Raw genomic sequence first — 22,137 nt, forward strand, 5'->3', positions numbered from 1 at the left:
GCCCCCCGCTCACAGCACGGGTCTGTCAGCATCGGTTGGGCTCCTGTGCTCAGCCTCAGCTCATGGGGCAGCGATGAGAACAGAGATGAACATTTGGTACGAGGGGAAAGGAGACAGGAAAATATAACGTGCTTCAGACTGAAACGCGGAGCAGAGGAGAGCTGTGTGTATGGGAGAGCTGCCCCGGTTTAATTGGTGTGTTTGTTCAGATGGCCCCAGCTCCTGTGTGGACACGTTTAGTGTTTAGCATGGATCTCTTCCTGGCTGACTTCAGACCAAATGGAATATAGCAAGAAAATACAAGTGCCTCCGTAGGACTTGACGTGGGTTTGGAGTCGTGCTGTCACTTAGACCAGCACAGGAAAAACCCTTAGAGAAGAACTGATAGCATCAAAAGTATGTTAGCAATCTCAGAAAAAGAAACACCTTTTATTCCTGTGGGGAGCTGCTGTTTCTCTCTGACAGCAACAACTTGCAGTGAGAAAGGTCAGAAGTGGGGCAGTAACGTAACCAAAGCTGGGGAGCCAAGCTGGCCCAACCCAAGGCAGACCCAGCCTAGTTTTCCTCCCACCGCCAACGATGAGGGGACGATTCCCCTTTAGACAGTTTTCTGGAACTCAGTTTCCTCCGCAAGGAGGAAAATTTGTCTCCAAGAACTTTCCGTAGCCCGGTGTTGTCCCTAGCAAAGGGTAGGTCCTTCTTCATAGCAGGCAGTTGTCCTGTAAACATTTCCCACCTAGCCAGGGCATCCACAGCCTTGTCCACTTGAGCCAGTTCCTCCTCGGAGACGTTCCTCTCCAGGGCAGCAATGCACATCTCCAGCCACAGTTCATAGTCTTTGATGACATCTGTGGACTTGGTGGGCCCGGCGAGCTGGGGCTGGCTGTGCGCCTCCGCCAGTGAACACGAATGTTCGTCCTGGTCCAGCTCCTGGCCGATGGAGAGGGCCTGGCTGCAAGTGTCTGGGGTCAGCGGCTCGGACAAGGAGGTCACCGCTTCAGAGTCGTTCTCGCAGCACATCCCGGAGTCTGAGCTGAACGGAAGGATGTCCTCTGAGGCGGACAGGTCTGCTGACTCTTGCCTTGGCCATGTGGACAATACAGTCTGCGTCCAAGTGTAGAGCTTCTGTGATGAGAGGAAAAAAGGTTTCATTTTAGAGAACGAGAGAAAACAGTTATGCCTTTCCCAGTGTTTGTCAGGTAAACCTATTCATCTTGGGTGGCTCAGCTTCAGCTGCCATGGTCCTCTCTGCCAGAAGATGGGTTCAGACAACTCATGGTTACCCTGCGAAGCAGGACCTGTCTCTTGCCCCATTTTCTTGGGGTCAGCGTCTGCGGCAGAGCTGCCGCCAGTCAGATGTGGACTGCGTCTGCCCTATTATTGAAGATGGTAGGAGAAACCAGCACAAAATCACTCCCTGCTGTGTGGATGTGGTCTCCACGAGAGCCAAACCAGTGCCTTTCTAGAGGAAGCTGTGTCATAAAAGCTCCTGAGATAGCAGTGAAGAATTTCATTTCATCATGTTGTTAACTGCTGCGGTAACGTGCATTTTATTCCGAAGAACAGCTCTTCCCTCTCGAGCTGAAATGCACAAGTGGGAAGGCTGGGCTCCAGGAAAGAATTAATGAAAGGAAAATGTCGGAGACAATTTCCTTTTTAAATATTCAAAGGTACAATGGGGCATGTAACGGGTTGCTTCTGGCACATTTATTCCTTATGCTTTGGGGAATGAATCGCAGTACTCCAGTCATCGCTGGATCAAAGGTGATCTTGTCTGCCTTGTTGGCATATGTTGGGGGTTTTTTATGGGTTTTTTTTCAACTTGTTCACACCCTTGTGGCCTATTTCTTCATCCTTACTTTCTGCAGCTCCCAGCTGATACCTTTGCAAAGCCCTGCGATGGCTTTAGGAAACAGCGGTGACAGTTGGAGCATTAACCCGAGACGTAGCCCCCGGTCGCTGTGCCGGGTCTGTACGTGCTCGGCTCAGGGCGAGCTGTGCTGTTTGGGGAGCGGGCAGGAGCTTTCCAGCCCTCCAGAGCTCCCTTCTTCTCCCGCAGCCCCCCGCTGCTGCCTCCCCCTTCCCTCCCCTATTGCTCTGTCTTCAGGCAAGTGACAGAAAGGATAAAGAGCTCAAATTGAGTGGGTGGGAGGAATCGGCCCTGTTTCTCATTTCAGTCTGTGCATGAAGCCTCGGGGAAGAATTTCATGCAAGAATAAAATGGACTCTTTCAGCTAAGTTAATCCACCCTGCCCCCTCCCTCTGGGGCAAGATAAAATGTAAAGGGACAACTTTTCTCCTGCCTCATCCCACCTCCGATAGCCCTTCCCTCCCTCTGGGTTTAAAAAACGAAGTCGGCACCAGAAGCTGCAGTAGGAGCCGGACCAGGGCAGGGGACAGCGAAGCTGTTTGAAAGCTGCAACCAGCCTGTGAGTTCATAACGTCTGAAAATTCCCAAGAGTGTGAGTCCGGGAAGGGACCACAACTGCTGCTTAGCCCAATTCCCAAGAAGAGAAAAAGCTGCTGAGGTGAGGATGTTCAGTCCGTCTGGATTATTTAAGGCAAAAGGAGGGGATGATCGACTCAGGATTGCCACCAAAACCCCAAACTCTTTCCTGTGTCTCACCCTCTGGGTGGTTTATTGATTCAAATTTGGAAAGGGTTTGTAGGGCTGCAGCCTCTTACGTTCTCATATTTAACTAGAAAGGGATAACCTCTTCACCGTTTTAGCTTACCTGCAGGCAGGAGCATTTCAGGTGGATGCCCTCCCCAGGTAAGAATGAAACCTGTTGGCTGACACCTCAGGGAGCTCTGGGTTTGGCACTGGAAGTTTTCCAAACCCCTCTGCCATGGCAGTGCTGTCCCCCCAGCAGCAGTGGCCACGCTGCAGAAGAAACCAGTGCTCGAGCTGTGCCCACTGCCAGCTGCCCCAGGCGCTACGTGCAGAAGAGCCGGGGATGCTGCAGAAGCAGCAGGTGGAAACGCTGGTTGTGGTGAGGAAACGCCATGAGAATTTATTTGCTTTCAGTTTTCAAGATGACTCACGCTGGAATAAGCAGCCGCGATGAAAAAGTGGAGTACGTTTCTGAATGCAACTCAAATAAATTGAGGGGCTTTTCCTCCTGCGTAAGGACTGGTTTCCTGTCCCACGTGCTCTTCTGCCTGCAACCGTGTCTCAGTCGCAGAATTCAGCAGCATTACCTGCTCCTGGCGAGGAACAGCTTTGTGTCTGGCATTTCCTGTGTTTATTATGAGCGTCTGGGGCTGGTGTGTGGCAGGTGGGGTCCGTGCTGGTTTTCCAAAGGGAAATGTGACTTCAGCCTTGCACTTGGCCAGCCACAACCTCTCAAAATGCGCTTAGCAAGTAACTTTGCTTTCTGATCTCGTATCGTCTCCAAATGCTTTGTGCTCTGTTCCATCAGGTTCCTTAACTATTTAATTCATCTCTGGCACTTACCTCCTCTCTCAATGCCATAGCAAAGCCTCTTACAGAGATTACCACAACTCTCTTACACTAGCTAGTACTATATCTAGCTGAGCTTCTCCTTGTCAAGGAAGCAGATGTGACATTTGGCAAGCGTATCCTCCCTTCAGGTTTGTGTTCACTGTCACCAGGGGATGCTGAGCCAATTACAGTATTTACTGCAGGTGCAAAGGCAAAAATGTTTCTAGAGGAGCTTAATGCAGACAGCAGTTGTCTTCTAGAAAGCAACAGCTGGATGCTGCCAGGCTGGGGTTTTAAATAAACCAGAACTGATTCCCCTGGTAGCCTGGGCAATTTAGGCACCGCTCAGACTGAAGCAGGGACCAAACAGCCACGGAGTCAGACAGGTCCACCGCCACCACCGCAGACAAGCAGCAAAACCACGTAAGTGTGGGTTGGTTTCCCCCCCCCCACGTCCTTTGCTGTGCTTCTGTGCATCTGATTCCAAGCTGAATGAAACTAGAGGCATCCCCGTTCTCATTCTGCGCGTATCTTGTTACAAATATAACCCACAGACTTGAAAACAGGCAGCTGTGGAAAATCCTGTCTCTGAACGTGATGTGTGTCAGACAGGAATTATAACCATGGAGAAGACAGGGTGCTGAGTGAGAATGATGGCATTATTTCTATTCCACCAGCCATTTGGCTACTGAATGCTACTTTTTAGACAGCGGAGGTAGAAAACCCTTTCTAGAGCTAAGGCTGTCTCAGCATTATTCCTGATGTTGTCTAAACGTGGCGTTAGCAGTTTTATGGGTAGGAGAGAAGAGACAAAAGATGAACCTAGGACCCTCTACTTATTAGGGAGTAATAATTTGGGATCCTCTTTAAACAGAGGAACTGCAGAAAAGTACACACTGAATGTTTTCTCCCTGTCACCAGCAGCCCCGGAGCCACAGAAAACCGCAGTGGCACGTAGGAAAGGGCAGAGAAGTGGGAATCGCTGCGCTCACCGCTGCTCTGGCTTGGAATCTGCCTGTCCTCCCCACCTCATTTTTGGGAGCAGCAGAACGTGGTCGGACTGTTGCGCCGTCCCTTGTTGTGAACAGCCAAGCACTACGTTAGTCACAGGCCGCACGTACAGCCCCCCTTGTGTAGGTGTAAGCTCTCCTTTCCAGCACCTCGCCCTGAGAGCACCTGCGTGTAACACGCTGCTACGGCACGTCTAATGCTGTGGCCTGGGGTGAGCCGCCCTGCTCCCCACCGTGTCCCCGTGCTCCAGGAAGGGCTGGTGGCTCTGTCTCTCACCCTGTAGCGCTCGATGAGTTTGAAGCCCACGACGTGCTGCAGCTTCCGAAGGCAGATGGGACACGGCTCCAGAGGCCGCAGCAGGGCTTCGTCCAGGCTCAGCGCGCCCTGCATGATGCACTGCAGCCAGCGGCAGGTCCCCAGCCCCATCAGGTGGCAGATCTCATGACAGGTCACCTTTCAGGAAAGCAAAAAAATCACAGTAGCGCATGGTCATTCCTGCTGCCCCTTCCTCTTCCTCCTCTGCTGTTCCACGTCCCCGCTCCCCGGCAGCCTAACTGACTCGTTGCTCGGCCCTGGCAGTCCCCAGCCCAGGCTTTCCGAGGTGAAAGGGGAACGTGGCTCCCTTCTTCCCAGGTACCCCACCGGCCATGTTTGTATGGTGGAGGAGGAAGGGTGGGTGTGTGTTTTAGAAGCAGCTGTGGGAAGACCCTGCAGAGAGCGGGTTCAGAGCTGTAGGGCAGCGCTGCTGCCGCTCTCCTCCCAAGGACAGGGTGGTGAGTGGGGGTTTGGTTTTGTTTTGCGTTTGGGTTTGGTTTTGTGGGGGTTTTTTAAGGAGGAAAACCAGTCCCACTGGGGTCTGCGAAGAGCATTACAGTCCATGTGAGAAATCTGTAATTATTGGCAATAACAGATCTGGGTCCTCCCAAAGCAGACGCTCTTAACATCGGTGTCAAAGCAACAACTACGCTGGAGTCAGCTGGCCAAGCACGACTGCCTCGGGAACTGGCAACTGTGGAAAGGCCGAGGATGGAGGATTCCCTCCGGGTCCCATCGCCACCTAACATCACTTGGAATTGCTGCAGGAAAAGACTTCAGACTCGAAAATCCTGAGCGAGGCAGAGAGAAAAGGCATCGAAGGTGTTGGTGCGGCTGCTCTGCACGGGCCGGCTTCAGGAGAAACGTAAGAAGCGGAGGTGGTGTGAGGGCACAGGGGAGACATTGGGATGAGGGAGGACAGCACTCGTGAAGAGGATGTGTTGGAGATGAGTGGGGTTTAAGGGCATTTGCGTATAAATATGCATGCAAACTTGTCTGAGGTATTTTCCTCATCCATCCAGGTAAGCAGGTCTGGCAAGTGCTCCTCTCCCCTTACGGACACCAGCGTCTGAGGAACACACGGTCACCCCTTCCCGCCCGTCCATTAGTTAACACACAACTCCAGTAGATATTCTGATTAACCTCCAAATGCTGTATCAGCTAGCAGGTCCTACTGCACGTGCATCGCCAGACAAGCAAAATACTCGGATTACCCAAGCATGAGCCCGGGACCTGGGCAGAGTTTTTGCCGCAGTGTTGCCCCATGACGTAAGGCAAGCCCTGTAGCCTTGCTATACAGCTGATGCTCTAGTTTGCTCCAGTGGCAAGGGCAGCAGGAGTTGTCTACGCAGTGCACTAAAATACAAGCTCTTTAGGACTGCGTTAAGTGTGGGGACTTAGCTGTGATTGCCTGCGTCTTCTGGGAGCAGAGTCTCGTGCCTGCTTCTCCGGGCCGAGACGTGGATATTTAACCCTACATGGCAAGAAACAAGGGCTGCAGGAGATCGCTGGTCCTACCTTACAGCACTGGACCATCTCTTGGGCGCTGAACGGCAGCGTCCGGTCTCTGCTTTCCTTGCTGACTTCGCATAACCGTTCCTTCTGCGTGAGCGGATTCAAGCTGCTGCAACCAGCCTGGGGGAAATCCCCAGAAAATCTGGCAAAGCTGCAGACTCCCACTTCTGTAAAGAGAGGCACGTACAAGTTAGGCATCAGCTCTCCTCTGGCTGTCTCTCACCCGTGACAGCATGGGGAGAAAGCTGTTGTAGCACAGTCCAGTTGAGCACACAGGGTGTGATATGAGACACGTCCCAAAAGGGTTGTAGCACCTCAGTTACCTTTGTCTGGATCAGGAGCCCTGACTCCCCTAATTTTAAATTGGGAAAACCTAGTTCCACTTATCAGGGAGTGAATAAAATGTTAAGGATAAGATTTGGCTATCCCAGTCTCCCAGGGAAGGTCTTTTTTGGTACAGTGCTGCCTTAATTGCATTTGTGCTAGGAGATCATGGGACAGCAATCCCACCTTGTCCTGGCAGGAATTTGCTGAACGTGAAGCTCCAGGTCTCACATGGGTAAAGGTCCAGCAGAGTGAGTCCAAGGACACACAGGGCATCCATGGGCTTGTTGTTCTTCAGGAAATTCAAGATCCCATCTGGACAAATACAGGAGATGTTCATTAAAATAAAGCATCCCTAGAAGACATGCAAGAGCCGGAATTCCCCCCGTTAGTGGGAAGGAGGATGCAATACAAGGCACAGATAGGGAGAGCTGCTGGATTCAGTATCTCGGACGGAGACTCACTGCTGCGTAGCCCATCCCCTCAAGGATGAGCAGACCTGACTGCTGAAGTGGTGCTGAGCACAGAGTTAAACCAAGGCGGAGCTAAGGGCAGCGATGTAGGTGAATTCAGTACTAACCCATGGAAATAAGTGCCTGGAAGTAGAAGAACGTCCCTACAGGCATTTCAGACCTGAGCTGGAGCAGCCGCATAGCTGCAGCGCTGGGTCTGTGCTGAGCACGTGCTGCCTGTGGTACCTGCAAACAGCTTGCTCCAGACAGATGTTTGCGCAGCGCGAGTTTGGCAGCTGACAAACCCATTTCCCTGGGGAGCTGTGTGACATCTGAACCCAAATTTCCGAACATGAAAGGCCAGTGAGTTCCCCACCTGCGCCATCCAGGCCACTGATTTATTTTGGCTCTGGACAAGGGAGGGGAGAACTCAGACTACACCAAATCAACAGCGCCTTCCCACAGAGCTGATCCGATTGCTTTGCAGAGCTGGCCCTAAACGTAATAGCTCTGGAAAATACAAACAGCAGAGGAAAATATGATGAAAGTCACTTTGTTTTTTATGCCTGTTTCCAGCCTCAAAGTTCTGGGTTTTCCATGGGAACAGGATTTCTCCCTTTTCACTCCCTTCCTCATCCCCTGCCTGCCCAGGCACTAAAGAGCTATTTCGGGCATTTCCTAAGGGAGGGCTCGTGCCCCTGTGCCAGGCCAATGTCTCTACGGGCTCCCAGGTCCTTACCTGCGTGAAGCTGGACCCTGTCGGAGTCCCGGCTGTGGCGGTAGCAGCAGTGAATGGAAGAGATGGGGATGGCGGGAAGGCACTTCACACGCAGACCCAGGAAGAAAGACTCAACGCAGCTCTGGAGGGAATCCAGCAGCGAGAGCCCAGCAGGCCCTTCGATCAAGTCTAAGGAGAGAAGCTCTGTTATCAGTTCCTTAAAGTCAGGGTGAACCATGGGGTCTGAAGGGGTTTTTCTGGGGAAGAGGCAGGCTGGGCCATTCTGAAGTTAATGGCTTACTCTGGGACGTGGCGGACATCTCTAGATGGTTACACATATACGGAGGAGAAGAGGGAGCTCTGAGAGGTGACTCAAGGTATTCGTACGCTCTCTCATTAGCAGGGCAGATGTGCTAGGAAGGTTATCTCCTATTTAAGTTGCACAGAAAGATTAATGTGGGCATGAGTGCCTGTTTTTAATGAACCGTCAAGGATGGAGCTCCACAAATGCTGTTTTATCCAGCATTGCTTTATATATAGATATACACGTATGTATGCATATGGATGTTCACAGCACGTCTCACCCAGGAGCACACATACCATTTACAGGGCAGGTCTGCTGATGGTTGTCATCGTGGCTTGTGACTCTGGACTGGGGGCATGTCAGAGCCTGTGGCGTTACACTTATCTTTGCTATGGCAATTGCATTTTGCAGGTGAGTCCTTAGAAGAGGATGTCAGTAGCGTTCAGCACCGCCCACCTCCCTCCCGTATCTTTCCAGGTGGCTCAGTGAAGATGCCCGCATTACCTATAGGTTGCAGGTAAATGTGCTTTCGATAGAAGTTCTGCTTCCTCCTCAGCATGGCATGATAGAACGTCTCAAAGTCCTCGGGGGCATCAGGGTGGCTGAGGAGCCAGTCGAAAGCTGTCCGGATGAGCAGCGTGCAGAAGAGCGTTCTCTGTGGGTTGTAGGCTTCGGAGAGGAACAGCTTCTCCGCTCTGGAGAAAGCTTTGGCATAGAGCTCCTGCAGGGCCGGGTTGGTGGAGATCAGCGCGTCCTTCAGAGCCCGGGGGCCGAAGCTGAATTCCTGAGCGTGTCTGCACTGCAGCATCGCGGAGAGACCGTGCACCGGCTGTGGCACTGCCTGCGGGAGGGGACACAGCCATCAGCACGCGGCCTCGCGAGGGACCTGGAAACCGTCTCACGCTTTGCTCTCAAAGCAGTTTGCCACAAGATCCCAGCTGTAAGGTTTGACTGGGAGCTTATAAACGCTGCACGTAGTGCTGGCCAGGAGCCCTGTGCATTTATGAGAAAGTAGCAGTTACGGGGTGCTCTACACCTGCGTGTATGTCACTGGCTTATGGACAATGTACCAGTAGATGGTGCTCAAGAATGCATAGCCCCATTATTGCTACCAGATGTCTGGACTAAATCAGATAGTTTGATTCATTTTTTTTTAATTATTTTTTCTTTCGGTGCTCTATCCTGAAGTGCCAATAACACGGGAAATACCTCTGTGTGTTGTGCAACTGGCTGCACTGGCCCTCAGACAATGCCGAAAGGCGGAGCTCCTTTTTTGCTTGGGCTAAACCCCCCTCCTTGGGGCTCTCAAAGGCATAGGTCCATGGCAGGAAAGAGGAGGTAGATCGTGGTCTTCATTTATCTATCAATCAGAAGCCTAAGCCTCTGACTTACCCGACACCACTGAAAGCAGCTGCTCACTGTTGACAATATCCTCTAACACCTTTTAATCCTCACTTTCGGTATTGACCCGGGGCACCTGCCGGCTCACAGCGCTGTTGTCAGGCTGCGAGATGTGGGAAGGTTTGCCCAGACCCATCCGCAGGTGGGACTTGGTGTGCGGGACTCGTGTTTGCTGGTGCTGCCTCTCTAGCAAGATATGAACGGGCCCACTGCCATCGTGTCACTTCATGAATAACTTCACGTCACACCACGTTAGCATCAGGAATGCTGGTGGTGATGTAAAGTGGTAAATAAAGAGCAAATGAAAGCCTGCAGCAGAAAGAAATTAATTCAGAGCATCCTGGAAATATCCTCTCCAGGCTCCTTTCTAAGGCCAGCGTTTTCCACAGCTGCAGAAGTCAAGCACCTATTTCCCAATCCAGTTTATGCACTTATGGAGATTCCAGTAAACTTCTTGGGGAAAAGGAAGAAAAAGAGGAAATTAAGTACAACCCCTATGGCTAACCTATGTCTGGATTTTTCCAAAGCCATTCGCTTTTTGTAAGGAGATCGTGCCAAGCAAAACTAGAGCATGCTGGAGCGGTACTTTGGGCAAAGTTGGGTACCACAGGTAAGTGCTCCACCTGTACACGGCAGAAGAAAAATACACAGGTATATACGCACACAAGCACAGGGTTTCTAGGAAGTATTATCTTCTATTAGGCAAGTTAATACTAGACTGAAAGAAACCAGACAAGTTCTCTGGATGGATAAGCAAATGTATCAACCGCTGACCATCGCCATGTAACAGCATCATTCAATCACTGAAAAAAAAAAAAAAAAAGAGGTGAAATATTTTAGGAGGAACTGGTTAAGTCTATAATTTAAGTAGGTCTACAGCCTAGCTCTGTCAGGTAAGTGACGTTCAGCAGCCCTTGAGGACAGCAATATAGCAAGAAAATTCAATATTTAAAAAATAGCGCCAGCATGAGCCAAAGGCTTTCCTCAGTTATGCAGAGAAGGCTCCGGTAGTTTGCACCGTAAGAGAAAGGCGGCAGCCCATTAAAATTAACATTGAATTTCTTTACATCTAGCCCTTGGGAAGGTATGTGTATGTATAAGCAGTCTTTAAAAAGGACTCGGTTTGTATGATCTTTTTTGGCGCTAAGGGTACATAGCCTAGGAGAGGGAGCAGGTAAGCGCTTTTCGTTTTGCAAGCTTTGTATTTTGCTAGCATTAAAGGCTGACAACAGATGGCACGCTGGGATCTGAAGTGGTACAAGGGCCCTAATCCAATGAAAGTTTAGAAATAAAATCTGTGATGCTTTCTCAGCGACGTCTTCTTATTGCCCAAAAAATGTCCATATTGCTTCTGCTGGTTTTTACAGGTAGCACCAAGAGGTCGTGGGAGGTTGTTCTGCGCTTTGTTACCCAAATCTCTACACTTCCGACTTGCTTCCAGATTTGGGAGATGAAGTGGGAGTCTGACCCCACCAGGTCAGCAGGAGTTTTGCTTTGGGCTAGGGTGAAGATTTGCATTTTCCTAGGGCCACGATTTCACTTGTGTTGCACAAACTTTAAATACAAGCATCATTTTTTTCTAGTCATTTGCAGAAGCTTCCCCGGGAAACTATTAGCGACATTAAAATCACGGAGAATGTGATCCCGTGAGCTACTGCCTGCCCCTTGCTCCCAGGGAAATCAAGGAGAGACTTTGCACGTGGTCCAGGTTGAGAGTGATCTTGTTAAAGGAGGTTTCTGAGAAGGACAAGCCACTTCCATTAGCGCTTCCTGGCACTAAACGGAGCGTGGGTCTGGGGGAGGAGGAGCGGGTTAGAAAATGAATGGATTTTTCTTTTCTTAATAGGAAGTAGCAAAGAGTGGATGTATGCAACAGCAGGCACAATGAGCGCACAGTCTTTTTAGCATGCGTCCCCCCGGGCTCTCTCACGTAATATAGTGTGTACCCAAAGCTATGGGATATACATTGTTTCCCAAAGCTTCCTAAAAGGGGACATTCACCCAGCTCCAGACGTTCCCAGCTATGAGCACGGGTGTTTTGTGATGTCCACCATGCCCAAGGATGTCCATGATTACGCTTTAGTGGTTTGAAAGCTCAAGCACAGGAATTCACTTGCAACGTACAGTCTGGAGCGAAACGTCCCTCCCTCTCCTGGAGACCGTGATTTTGCTTCCAAGAGAATAGCAGCAACCCATTACACTCTCCAAATCCCACACAATTACTTCTTTTTAACAAGCTTTTCTAAAATGCTTCACTGGAGAAAATTAATGCTTCGGAAATTTTTTATGGACAACTGTAGCAGTTTAAAAAAGAAACTGTTTTACAACATTAACTATAGTGGATGTTATTTGCACTTGATCTAATATATGGCTATAGTGTTTTGTTAACTGAAGTAGTGCAAAAGGGCTTTGTAATTTGTAGCTATTTTGCCGGGGGTGCCTTGTGTAACACCCTGATGCAGTGCTTCGGGAGGGAACGGCACTTTAGCTTGGATTTCCCCCCCACCTCCCCTCAGTTTTTAAGACACCAAGGTGGTGATGGAGAAGTGGAAGTGGGTGCATCCTTCTGCGCTCCAGGTATATAGGAAGGAGACATCATGTCTTTAAAGCAAAAAGTACCTAATTTGGCCCCTTATTTAATGACAAGTGGTAGGACTTGACTAGCAAGTCCTGAGGAGGAGAAAGTAACTCTTTTTATTTAGAAGGCCAATAACTTGTAGTTGCACTTGCTACAATCAAAATAATAATGTAAAGATCTGCTGCAGGTGGAGACACTCTCCACATCCACTCGTGTGCCACGCTCCGCTTCTACCATTAGAAAAAAGCATCCTAGTCCCAGTCTGCGTTCTGTCATTCCATCCTGCGACCGTTTGCGAATGCATTTTGTTCCAAAACCAGGAGCACCCGTACTGCACCGTACAAGGGAGCAACGCCCGTCTGTGCAGTATGAAACATGGGTCCGTGCCCTCCTGGCACCCGCAGGGTCCCTAACAGGGCAGGGAAGGAGCCAGCCTGCGCTGGTTCATGGAGACCTCCCTCTCTGTCCTGTCATTCATCTCTTTCATATTATTCATCGCCACGTCCATGCAGCGCAGTGGGGACGCGCATAACCCAAACGTTTTGGCACTTGGCTCCTCGTCGCCCGTTGCGGACAGCTTTTCCGATGATTATGCTGTAGGAACCCCATCACGGCCTCTCTGCTTATGGCGCTGTGAGGCAGGAGCTCCAAGGATGACACGGGCCGTACGTCTGGCTTGTGCTAACAGGCAGAGGTTTCAGATCACATTGGGCGTATTGCGCAAATCTTTTTACTATAGAATTTGATGGATTTTTTTTTTTCATGAGTGGGTGTTTTCACAAGAAATGCCCCCAAACTCCAGTCTCAGCACGTGACAGCTGAGCAGTCGGTATACTCCCTTTCTTACAGTACCGTGTAAATGTGCTTTATATGCAATTCAGGTTACTCATAAATTATTCTCTTTGCAAATCAGGCACCTATAAATTATTCTCTGTAATTGAAAATTACCTATGAATTATTCTTTTTGTAATTCACAGATATGTCATTTATTCTCTATTATATTGACATTGCTTCCTTGGATAGATATGCCTGGGGCTGACAGTAACAGCGTAATTCTCAAAAGCCGAGGCAATATCACACAGTGCAAGTTCATCTGGGATATTCTGACAAGATAGAAATGGTCTCGTGTGCAGAAAATCTCTGTTGTACGGGTCCGGAGAAGGGCACTCGGCACATAACAGATTTATTTGGTATTTTATGGAATTTGGCCCTAACATTGTACGGATTGTATTTTTTTGTATACTTTTTTTTTAAGCTGGTCATTCTAAAGTTGTTTATCTTATAAGTCAACTCGTAAGTCATTTCTAACTCTGACTCCCTCACATCCACTGCAGGCTGCAGACGCACGGAAGGAGATTCTTTCTGTTTCCTTCCCCTCTCAGCTCTTGTGAAGTATTTAGAAGCAGGCTCACTTCCCTGGGCTCTTTGGATGTCAGGAGGACAGTTAGCAGAGTCTCTTAAAACTGATTAATTGCTTAAGTTAGGTGCTGTACTGTAAACAAGCAGTGATAGTGCAGAAAATTCATAGCCAGTCAACAGAAATTAAAAGCCCAGAGCAAACATAACAAGCATTAACTAATTATCAACACATGCCCTAGTTGCTTAATAGCTTTTTTCCTGAGATTCGCAGTGAGTGTCTGCTACTGCTTCTCTAGGAGCAGTCTCCCCTTCCCAGTGTCACACAGATGACAGCCTGAAAGCAATTTTCTCAATTTATTTGTTGACATGTATAGAAAGAGATTTTTCTTGACTGAGAAGCTGGACTCTCACTGGGCAGGAAAGTCCGGCACGATGGGACAGAGAGAAGACACCGAGGTGTGAGAGCATCTAACCTTGGTCCAAATAAAATTCTCACTAGTCCAGCTCCTTCCTCGAGGACCTAAACACAGCCCCTTGCACTGAGCCACACTGAATCAGCTCAGCTGCTGGGGCCAGACCAAATCTGTTTGGCCAGGTTCAGAGCTGAAACGGGGCAGCTTCCAGGGGCTGCAGGGGAATTGCAAGATGCTCAGCACTTGTCAGAATCGTTCTCCTCTGCTCATGGATAAAACGTACTCTGGACCTGATCATCCCCATAAGTGTACGCACAAGGAACTGTAGCATCTTCTGTTCACTTTGCACTAAATGGCCACAAAACACTGAGTCAGATCTGTATGTGTTCTACATCATAAAGTTAGATAAAACCTTCTGGCCTTATGTACTGCCACATCCCAATAATATTTATGTGTAATGTCTCTAGAATATGTCTGTGACTCGGAAAATGATGCTTTGTGTTGTCTGTCTCAAAATGAGTCATTTTTGGTGCTGAGGAAACCTTCAGGGATTCACACATGCGTTTACTGGGAGAAGTACCTGTCATATTGGAACTATGATTGATGTGTTCTTGCCGAAAGCTCAGTCCTGGAAGTTTGTCCTTACATGAATCTGCCTCATTAATTTACTCAGACTGTTGGACAAGTCAGATGGACAACTCAGATGCAGAAAGGTTTGCAGGATTAAAGACTAGATTTGTAAAGGTCATTAAATAGCTAAGATGGAGACAGATGCTTGCACCTGTCCTTATTTAAGTGTTCTTAAATACTTCAATATTTAAGAACACTTAGACATCCACTTTGCCCTTCATTTTGTTTTACATTAAACCTGCTCTCTTCAATACACTTTTCTTCATATGAGTATGTATTAAGGACATACATTATCCCTAGTTTCAGTCTTCTGTCCCAAGGATTTTATTTATTCTTTGCTCACGCATAACAGAACTTTTTTTTTAGTGCCTTCTATTTGAGGCTCTCTAAGTGCCATACAAACATTCACAAACTTCTCTGTGTTACCCGCCAGAAAGTAAGCTGACAGTATATGCCTTTCCCCCTGCTCCCCCTTATCACCCATTTATTCATCATTTTCAGTGCCCTATGATTTTCTCTGTTCGTTTTAGTGTGGTTAAACTTGCTGTGAAGCTTCTCCCATGCACATGTGTGATGAAGGGCTGGCTGCATTCTTCTTCTCTTGCTCTATGAAACAATCTCTACAAACATGAAACAATCTCTACGATCCACCAGCTGGTTCCTGTGCATTTGATAACCAAAGACCCAAAAGCACCGAGCAACACCTATGAGCGCTGTACATCAAACCTAACACTGCAGAGATACCCGAGCTCTAATCGTTCACAGTTCCGGGCACTTTGCTTTTCATCATACTTGTCTAGACAGACTAAATGGCTTCTGCAAGACAACCCCAGTGTTAGCCAGGAAAGAGGCTGCATTTTCCATACAGATGAATGCCCAAACAGGTATGGCTATGGTTAGATACTCCCTCGAGCACAGGCATTATGAAAGTGGTTCATCACGCTGTATAAATGCACTGTAATGCTGTGCCTCCTCCCAAGAAATCAAGTGCTTTTTAAGCGGTGCTGCCAGGTAAAGGGTGTTTATCTGCATTTTACAGCCAAAGAGAAGGAGGGGGCTCCAAGGTGGTACCACAGCTGAGCAGCCGCAAAGCCAGCACACCTTGGGAGGGGGGACACACAACGACAGACCCCAAACCCAAGATTTCTTAGTGGCCAGCTGTAGCCTAACCACCAGACAGCCCTGCCAGCCCAGAGGTTTGCTGGGTGAGAGGCATGTTCTGGAAAAGCTGCAGAAGCAGGTCCTGCTCCTGGGACACCTGAGCCCTCCCGGCCCTGACCGGTCTGGAAAAGGGGCAGTTGATGCTGATCCCCGGGGTGGGGATCGCACGGGTGGGTGATTGGGGAAGGACCAGGTCCCCCAGCACGCTGGGAGCATGCACCAAGCACGGCCCCCGGCACCGCCGGGCAGGATGCCCCGAGCTCAACCGCCGGCACCCCAAACCCCCGGGAGGGTGCACCAAGGACGGCCCCGACCCTCCAGGACACTGCCCGGGCAGGACCCCCAGCGCCCCGTGGGGATAATGCCCCGAGCACGGCCCCCAGCCCCAAGCAGGACCCCCACCACCCCGGCGGGGAAGGGGGGATGCCCCAAGCGCGGCCCCCTGCACCCTGGAGAAGGGGATGCCCTGAGCAGGATCCTCCAGCACCGGGGGGACGGTGCCTCCAGCACCCGGGGAGATGCCCCGAGCCCGCGCTCCCCCCCCTCCCCCGCCGTGGGGGGCTCCCGCCGCACCCCGGGGCCGGCCGGACCCTCCCCTTCCCGCCGCGCCGTGCCCTCCCCGCCATGGGAGCGACCCCCGCCCCCCCCCTCCGTGTCCGTCCCCCCGAGCTGCCCGGGGAGGGGCAGGACTCACCGCCCGCCGGGCCGGGGCTGCGGATGCCGGGGAGGTGCGGCAGGGCCGGGGCACCCGGCTCGGGGCTGGCGAGGCGGAGCGGAGCCCGGCAGCGGCGGCGGCAGGAGGAGCAGGAGGAGCAGGAGGAGGAGGAGGAAGAAAAAGGGGGAGCAAAGGGGGGGGCTCGGCCTCTCCGCCGGGAGCCGCCTCCCGCAGATGTGCGGGGCAACCGCCGGGGGGCGCCCTCGGGGCGGGGGGGGCGGGGGGGGCAGCGCCGGGCTGGCTGAGCTGAGCTGAGCTGAGCCGTGCTGAGCCGTGCTGAGCTGAGCTGGGCTGGGCTGGGCTGGGCTGAGCTGAGCTGAGCTGAGCTGAGCTGGGCTGGGCTGGGCTGAGCTGAGCTGAGCTGGGCTGAGCTGAGCCGTGCTGAGCTGGGCTGGGCTGAGCTGGGCTGGGCTGAGCTGAGCTGAGCTGAGCTGGGCTGAGCTGAGCTGGGCTGAGCTGAGCTGAGCTGAGCTGAGCTGAGCTGGGCTGGGCTGGGCTGAGCTGAGCTGAGCTGGGCTGAGCGGCACCCCGCCGGGCCGCACTGCCCCTGCAAGCCGGGGACGGGGGAGAGGGGACCGGGGTGCCCGGGGGGAGGCCGGGCTGTGGCCGCCCCCGGCGGCGGCAGAAGGACGAGCCCGGGACGGGCCCGGGGAGGAGGTGTCCGCCGGCAGTCGCGGGCTGGAGGCGGCAGCAGGTCCCTCCCGGCTGGCTGGAGCCTGGGAGAGAGGAGCGAGAGCAAAGTCAGACCTCATTTTGGGAAGCGCGTTCCCGAAAGAGCCTGGGGCTGAGCAACATGACAGTGCTACAAGGACTGGAAGCCCTTTAATCTCTGCTCTTAATAAGAAATGAATGAAGGAGTGGGTGTCTGGAGACCAGAGCACTAGTTACGTGGTTATGCCGGCGACTGATGCGATCTCCTCCATGGGAGTGCTGTTTGCATTTGCCTTGATGCCTCGCTCAGTACATCCCTCCCACATGACCTGGATGCATTTCTGCATCCCAGGTTGTCTTTTAATTTGGGAATATTATTTGTTCTTGGAAAGGTTAATTACGTTAGGGGAGTGGATCTCCATTCCCATTTCTTCATGGCTTCATTTATTCTAGCTTTCATGTTTTGATCCCCTCAGTGCTCTGCCATCCCTAGATGGAAGGAAAAAGGAAATACCCTGGCTGGGACCCAAGCGTGTCCCTAAGTGACATAAACTGAAATTAGGAAAAAAAAAATATGTTTTACAGCCTCAGGAGCTGTAGTGGTCCTGGCAGCCCAAATGCTGTCTACACGCCCAGCACAGCCAAGGGCCAGCAGAAATACCCTGCCAGAGCTGAGGTGGCCACAGAGGTGGACAAATGACCACGTGCTGTGCTGCGGGGTTAGCAAGTGCCAGAATAAGACCATCACTGTGTGCTGCAGCCTGCTGTCCCCGAGACCTGCATTGCTCTTAAGGCACTGACAGCATCGCTAGTGAAAAATTGCCCTAATTTGCCGCTATCGTAATCAGGCCAAGAGGCAAAGCAGCAGCTTCTCCTGGCAGCAGCGGCTGCTTGCAAAGTCTCTTTGTGGGAAATCTTCCTGAGATTCAGCGTGTGGGCAGGTGGGAGGGAGTCCTGAGGCCTTGCAACAGCATCATCTTCCACTTCAGTTGCTACCCTAAGCACAGGAGATGCCCTCTGTGCTGCTTTAATTGTTTGCTGCTTGTAATTAGAGTTTATTTGTATTAATTAACTGAAATTATCTATTTGCGAGTTGCTCGTAGTACACTATCAACATGTTCAGAACAATACAGGCCTCACAGAGTCGGCTCCTGCTCCAAGGAAGCCGTGAGCTAAACCAGACAAAAATACTGTCACGACACAGCGTGCTCCAAAAAATGCTTCTTTTTTTTTTGCTAAGAAATCTGTTGCATTTAAACATAATAATTAATACTTCACTTAGCTGCCAGACTGCTGACTGATCAGCACAGGTAAATAGATCTGGTGGTGTTATTGAATGTTCCTAATGATGCATTTATCCTGGGCAGACGTGGGAGGAGCTGGGTAGTCTGCGCCTCGGAGAGCTTACAGCGAGGGAGACGGAGGGCAGGAATAGAGCGAGTGATGAGGAAACAGCCACATGTTCACTCTGTGACTTTTTAGGAGGTGAATGGCTTTATTAAGAGAAGATCAGTGCAACGGGAAGGGGAAAAGGGAGGACGAGGTGGTCAAAAATCAGATGAGAAGACAGCCAGGAGTTAGAGGGGGCAGCCATGCAGTGGATCTCAGGGACTGAGATTTAAGGCCGGGGAGGGAGTGGAAGAGCGCCAGGACAGTTGCACTCAGCATTAGCTCAGCGGTGATTAAAGCTGGTCGCAGCAGAGACGTGATGCTCACCACAAGTGGCCTTTATCTGCGGTGAGCAGCAGCAATCATTATCCTGCTTCTAAACTCAATTGTTTATGCCGAGTTGCATTTCCTAGAGAGGCCACAATCGGTTGCCTCCGCGTAGAAGGATGTACAGTACAGAGGCGTGTGCCATGGGTAGGCGAGCGCGGGAAACATCATGGAGCAGCACATCCTTGGCAGGAAGCGGAGTGAAAAAAATCCCTAAACTGGTGCCTAAGACTGGAACTTAAGCAACTGTGGTTGTTTAGCTGAAGAAAATTGTATAGCGATGCACAAATAGCTCCACAAGGAGAAAGGGCAAGTACCCAAGAGCTGTGTAAGCCAGAGAGAAGCGACATGGCCCAAACCCACAGCTGCAGGCTGAAGCCAGACAAATTGGAATGAGAAAATAGGCGTTAATTTTTTAAGAATGAAGTTGATTAGCTGCTGGAACAAATTACTGGGGAAAGTGAAAGTCTTTCCATATGGTGGTGTTTTCCAATCAGGATAAGATGCCTTTCCACAAGACAGGCTTCAGCTGAGCATGCGTTTCTGGGTTCAGCAGAGTGAGGATGGAATGACATGTAGTGGCTTCTGCTCTGTGTGAAGAGGTAACCTCGTGGTCCCACCTGGCCTTTAGGAAGTGAACTGAAGACTGTGCTCTTGGTGTGTATTTCTAAATCCCTCCTGGGTAGCTGTGATGGTGCTGCACTGGGTTGTCCCCTTCTGAAAAGCAGCTGGGCAAAGGTGGCCAGAGGACCACTCGGAGCCAGCCGGGCTGATGGGGCTTTGTGCCCTGTCCTGCCAGTGAAGCTGGGGTGTTGGTGTGTGCGAGACTGGCGGTGCAAACCTCTGACAGGTCTCTCTGTGTTTATCACCCCAGGTTGACGTGAGGCTGCTCGACGCCTGGCCGGAGGTAGGTGACCCCAGGCAGCATCGGCCGGCTGCCTTGAGCTGCCGAAGAGCGAGCTCCGTGGTGGCGGTTGGGGCCTTTTCTGCTGCTGACCTGTAGTGTGACTGAGGCAAATAACTTCCCTTCTGTCCTTCTGCTTTCTTTTTCAGCCTTGCTTGGCCTTTCGGTTTGACCCAGGGCTTCTGCAGGAGCCGTCTCCTGGTGGGATTACTGTGGAACATCTGTGCAGTTATTTTTCAGATAGCAAATTGCTCACTGCAGGTGTAAAATATTTTGTTACTGGAGGCCAGGATGCCTCTCAATTTCAGTCTGTGCTGCCGTCACAAAGTGTAAAAGCACACGAGCTAACTTTTTTAAAGTTTGGATATTAGTAGCAGTCTGGAGAAAGCAATGTGGGTTCAGCTCTTGTTCCCGTCTCTGCAGGTCAACCACTGACCTACGTTTGGGCAGCGCTGCAGAATTCCACGCAGCTGCTTTGCTGTTGGTCCTAAGGCAATTGCAGCCACAGCTGGGCAAGGAGCTGTCTCACCTTTGGACTGTGCTGTGCAAAAGGAGGAGAATTAATGCACAAATAATTAAGAATTTAGTCTCGTGTTGCTGCTTCTATGAAAACGATGCAGCTGCAAAATTTGCCAGCAGAGACAGGTACAAGAGCCAAAGGGTGAGATCTGCTACATGTTAATGGTGATGGAAAGGAAGAGGAGAAACAGGACTGACTGGTTTGTGGTGGAGATTGAGCGCCACTATCCTGAGAGTTGCTGGGAGGATGTAGCATGGGCTGCCCTTCTGGGGACAGGTTCGCTTCCTTTGCAGGGTGAAGATCTGGTGGCGTGTTTCTGGTAGACAGAGGGTCTGGAGCAGGAGATGAAGAATTAGTGAAGCAGCTGTTCGCTTTGAACAGGAGAGTCTGGGGGACCACGTCTGACAAGACTACAGGAGCTTTGTGCTTCCTCGCTGAAATCAGTTGATTTGGCTTTATGCTTCCATCAGAGGGCATGAAAGGGAGATTAAATGTTCCTTGTCTCTTCCATTCACTCATGATACACTTAAAAATGCAGTGTATTGTGCTGGTGCTGTGAAAAGGCTCCTCCTCTGCCCAGCTGCTGCCCAAGCTGTCCCAGTTTGTGTGCCAGGATGTGCCCCGGGATGCTGCCTCGTGCCCTATCCATCACCCTTCCCTAAAGAGCCGCGTGGACGAAGGTCGTGGAGACGTGGGTGAATAGCGATGTGAGCGTGGTGCTCTGGTTTCCCTGTGATTCCCTTGAGAAATCCAAGTGAAGCAGCTCGGATCAGCAGCAGTGAAGGACAGCTTCCTTCCCTCAGTAGGAGGTGGTGGAAGAGAAGAGAGCAGCAGGCACCTTCTGGTAGGTGATGGAGCGGAGGCATTAGTGTCCCTAAGGCAATGCTTGTGCTCCGTCTGGAAAACCCACCTGGACCATCAAAGTTGTCCCTCTTGGCTGTGTCCTGGCACAGTCCAGGCTCTGTTGGCAAGCTTGGGGAGGAACGTTAATGAAAACAAGCGTTTGGCTGGTGTTACTGTAGTGCCACAGACTTTAAGAAACAAATACGAGGAGCCCAGCCCTTCCTGATTAGCGAGTGCAGTCTGCTGCTGGAGGAAAAGGTGAGAGAGAGAGAAGAAAAGAACAGCTATGGGGTGAAGATGAAAACACCGGGCAGAAGATCTGCAGGGGAAGGAAGGGAAGCCATTTATTTATTTGCAAACAAGTTGCTAGATCATGCTCCTGTGTGCGTTCTGGGCAGCTTCTAATACTAGGGGTTTATTCAGAGGTAAGATTTTTACTGGTGCAAAAGACCTTTGGGAAGGGGCTGTTGACCCACGGACCTTGGCAACGGCTGGCCCAAATCTGTCTTGGTGCCAGTCTAAGGAATATTTATTTCATCCCAAGCTGTGCTCATATGCAGGGTCGTCTTTGCTTTTTACCACTGATTTCATGTGTCAAGTCTCTCGGTGGGAAGTCACTGTGGATGCTCCATGATTCACTCTCATGAGGAAGCGTGATTTCAGGTCCCCGTATGGTTGCAGAGGAGGAGGCGGATAAATGTCTTTACAGCAAGGAGAATGAGCTTCAGTGTACAAATTTGGCCTGGCATAGAAGATCTGAGGATTGTACGGAGTGATTCTCAATTTTGTCTTTATTTCTCTGTTGAAAATTTTCATGACTGCTACCTCTTGGCTCTTGATGAAGATTTAGGAACAATGAGGAAGGAGGCTGCCGTCTGAGCAATCCATCTCAGGCTTTAATCTCAGCCTGGTACCTGGTCTGGTGCTCCCTGGGGTTCAGCAGAGTCCACTTATTGAGGCCAGCAGAAATAGCATCTCGCTTCCTGGCTTCAGAGGAGGTGTTAAGTAGGACATCATTAAATTTGGGATTATTAGTAAGGGAAGAAGGGTAGCTATTTCTATTGAAATGCTTTGGTTTGATAATAGATCTTTGGGAGAGAACTTGTTGTGGTTTAACGTGGCAGGCAGCTGAAACAACCACACAGCCGTTCGCTCACCACCC

At 50.8% G+C, this 22,137-nt stretch overlaps 1 protein-coding gene across 1 annotated transcript; it reads right to left on the reverse strand.

Moving 5' to 3' along the window:
* Positions 1-444: 444 nt before the first annotated feature.
* AMZ1 (archaelysin family metallopeptidase 1) lies at positions 445-16,393 on the reverse strand. Its single transcript, XM_054843192.1, has 7 exons — positions 16,321-16,393; positions 8,589-8,925; positions 7,802-7,969; positions 6,797-6,925; positions 6,290-6,453; positions 4,733-4,909; positions 445-1,125 (listed from the first exon to the last, which is right to left on the reverse strand). Exons 2-7 carry the CDS (start codon positions 8,890-8,892, stop codon positions 556-558), a joined length of 1,512 nt encoding a protein of 503 aa, XP_054699167.1. The 5' UTR covers positions 8,893-8,925; positions 16,321-16,393; the 3' UTR covers positions 445-555.
* Positions 16,394-22,137: the final 5,744 nt, after the last annotated feature.

Source organism: Grus americana, chromosome 15 (genome assembly GCF_028858705.1).
Source record: "Grus americana isolate bGruAme1 chromosome 15, bGruAme1.mat, whole genome shotgun sequence".
NCBI lineage: Eukaryota > Metazoa > Chordata > Aves > Gruiformes > Gruidae > Grus > Grus americana.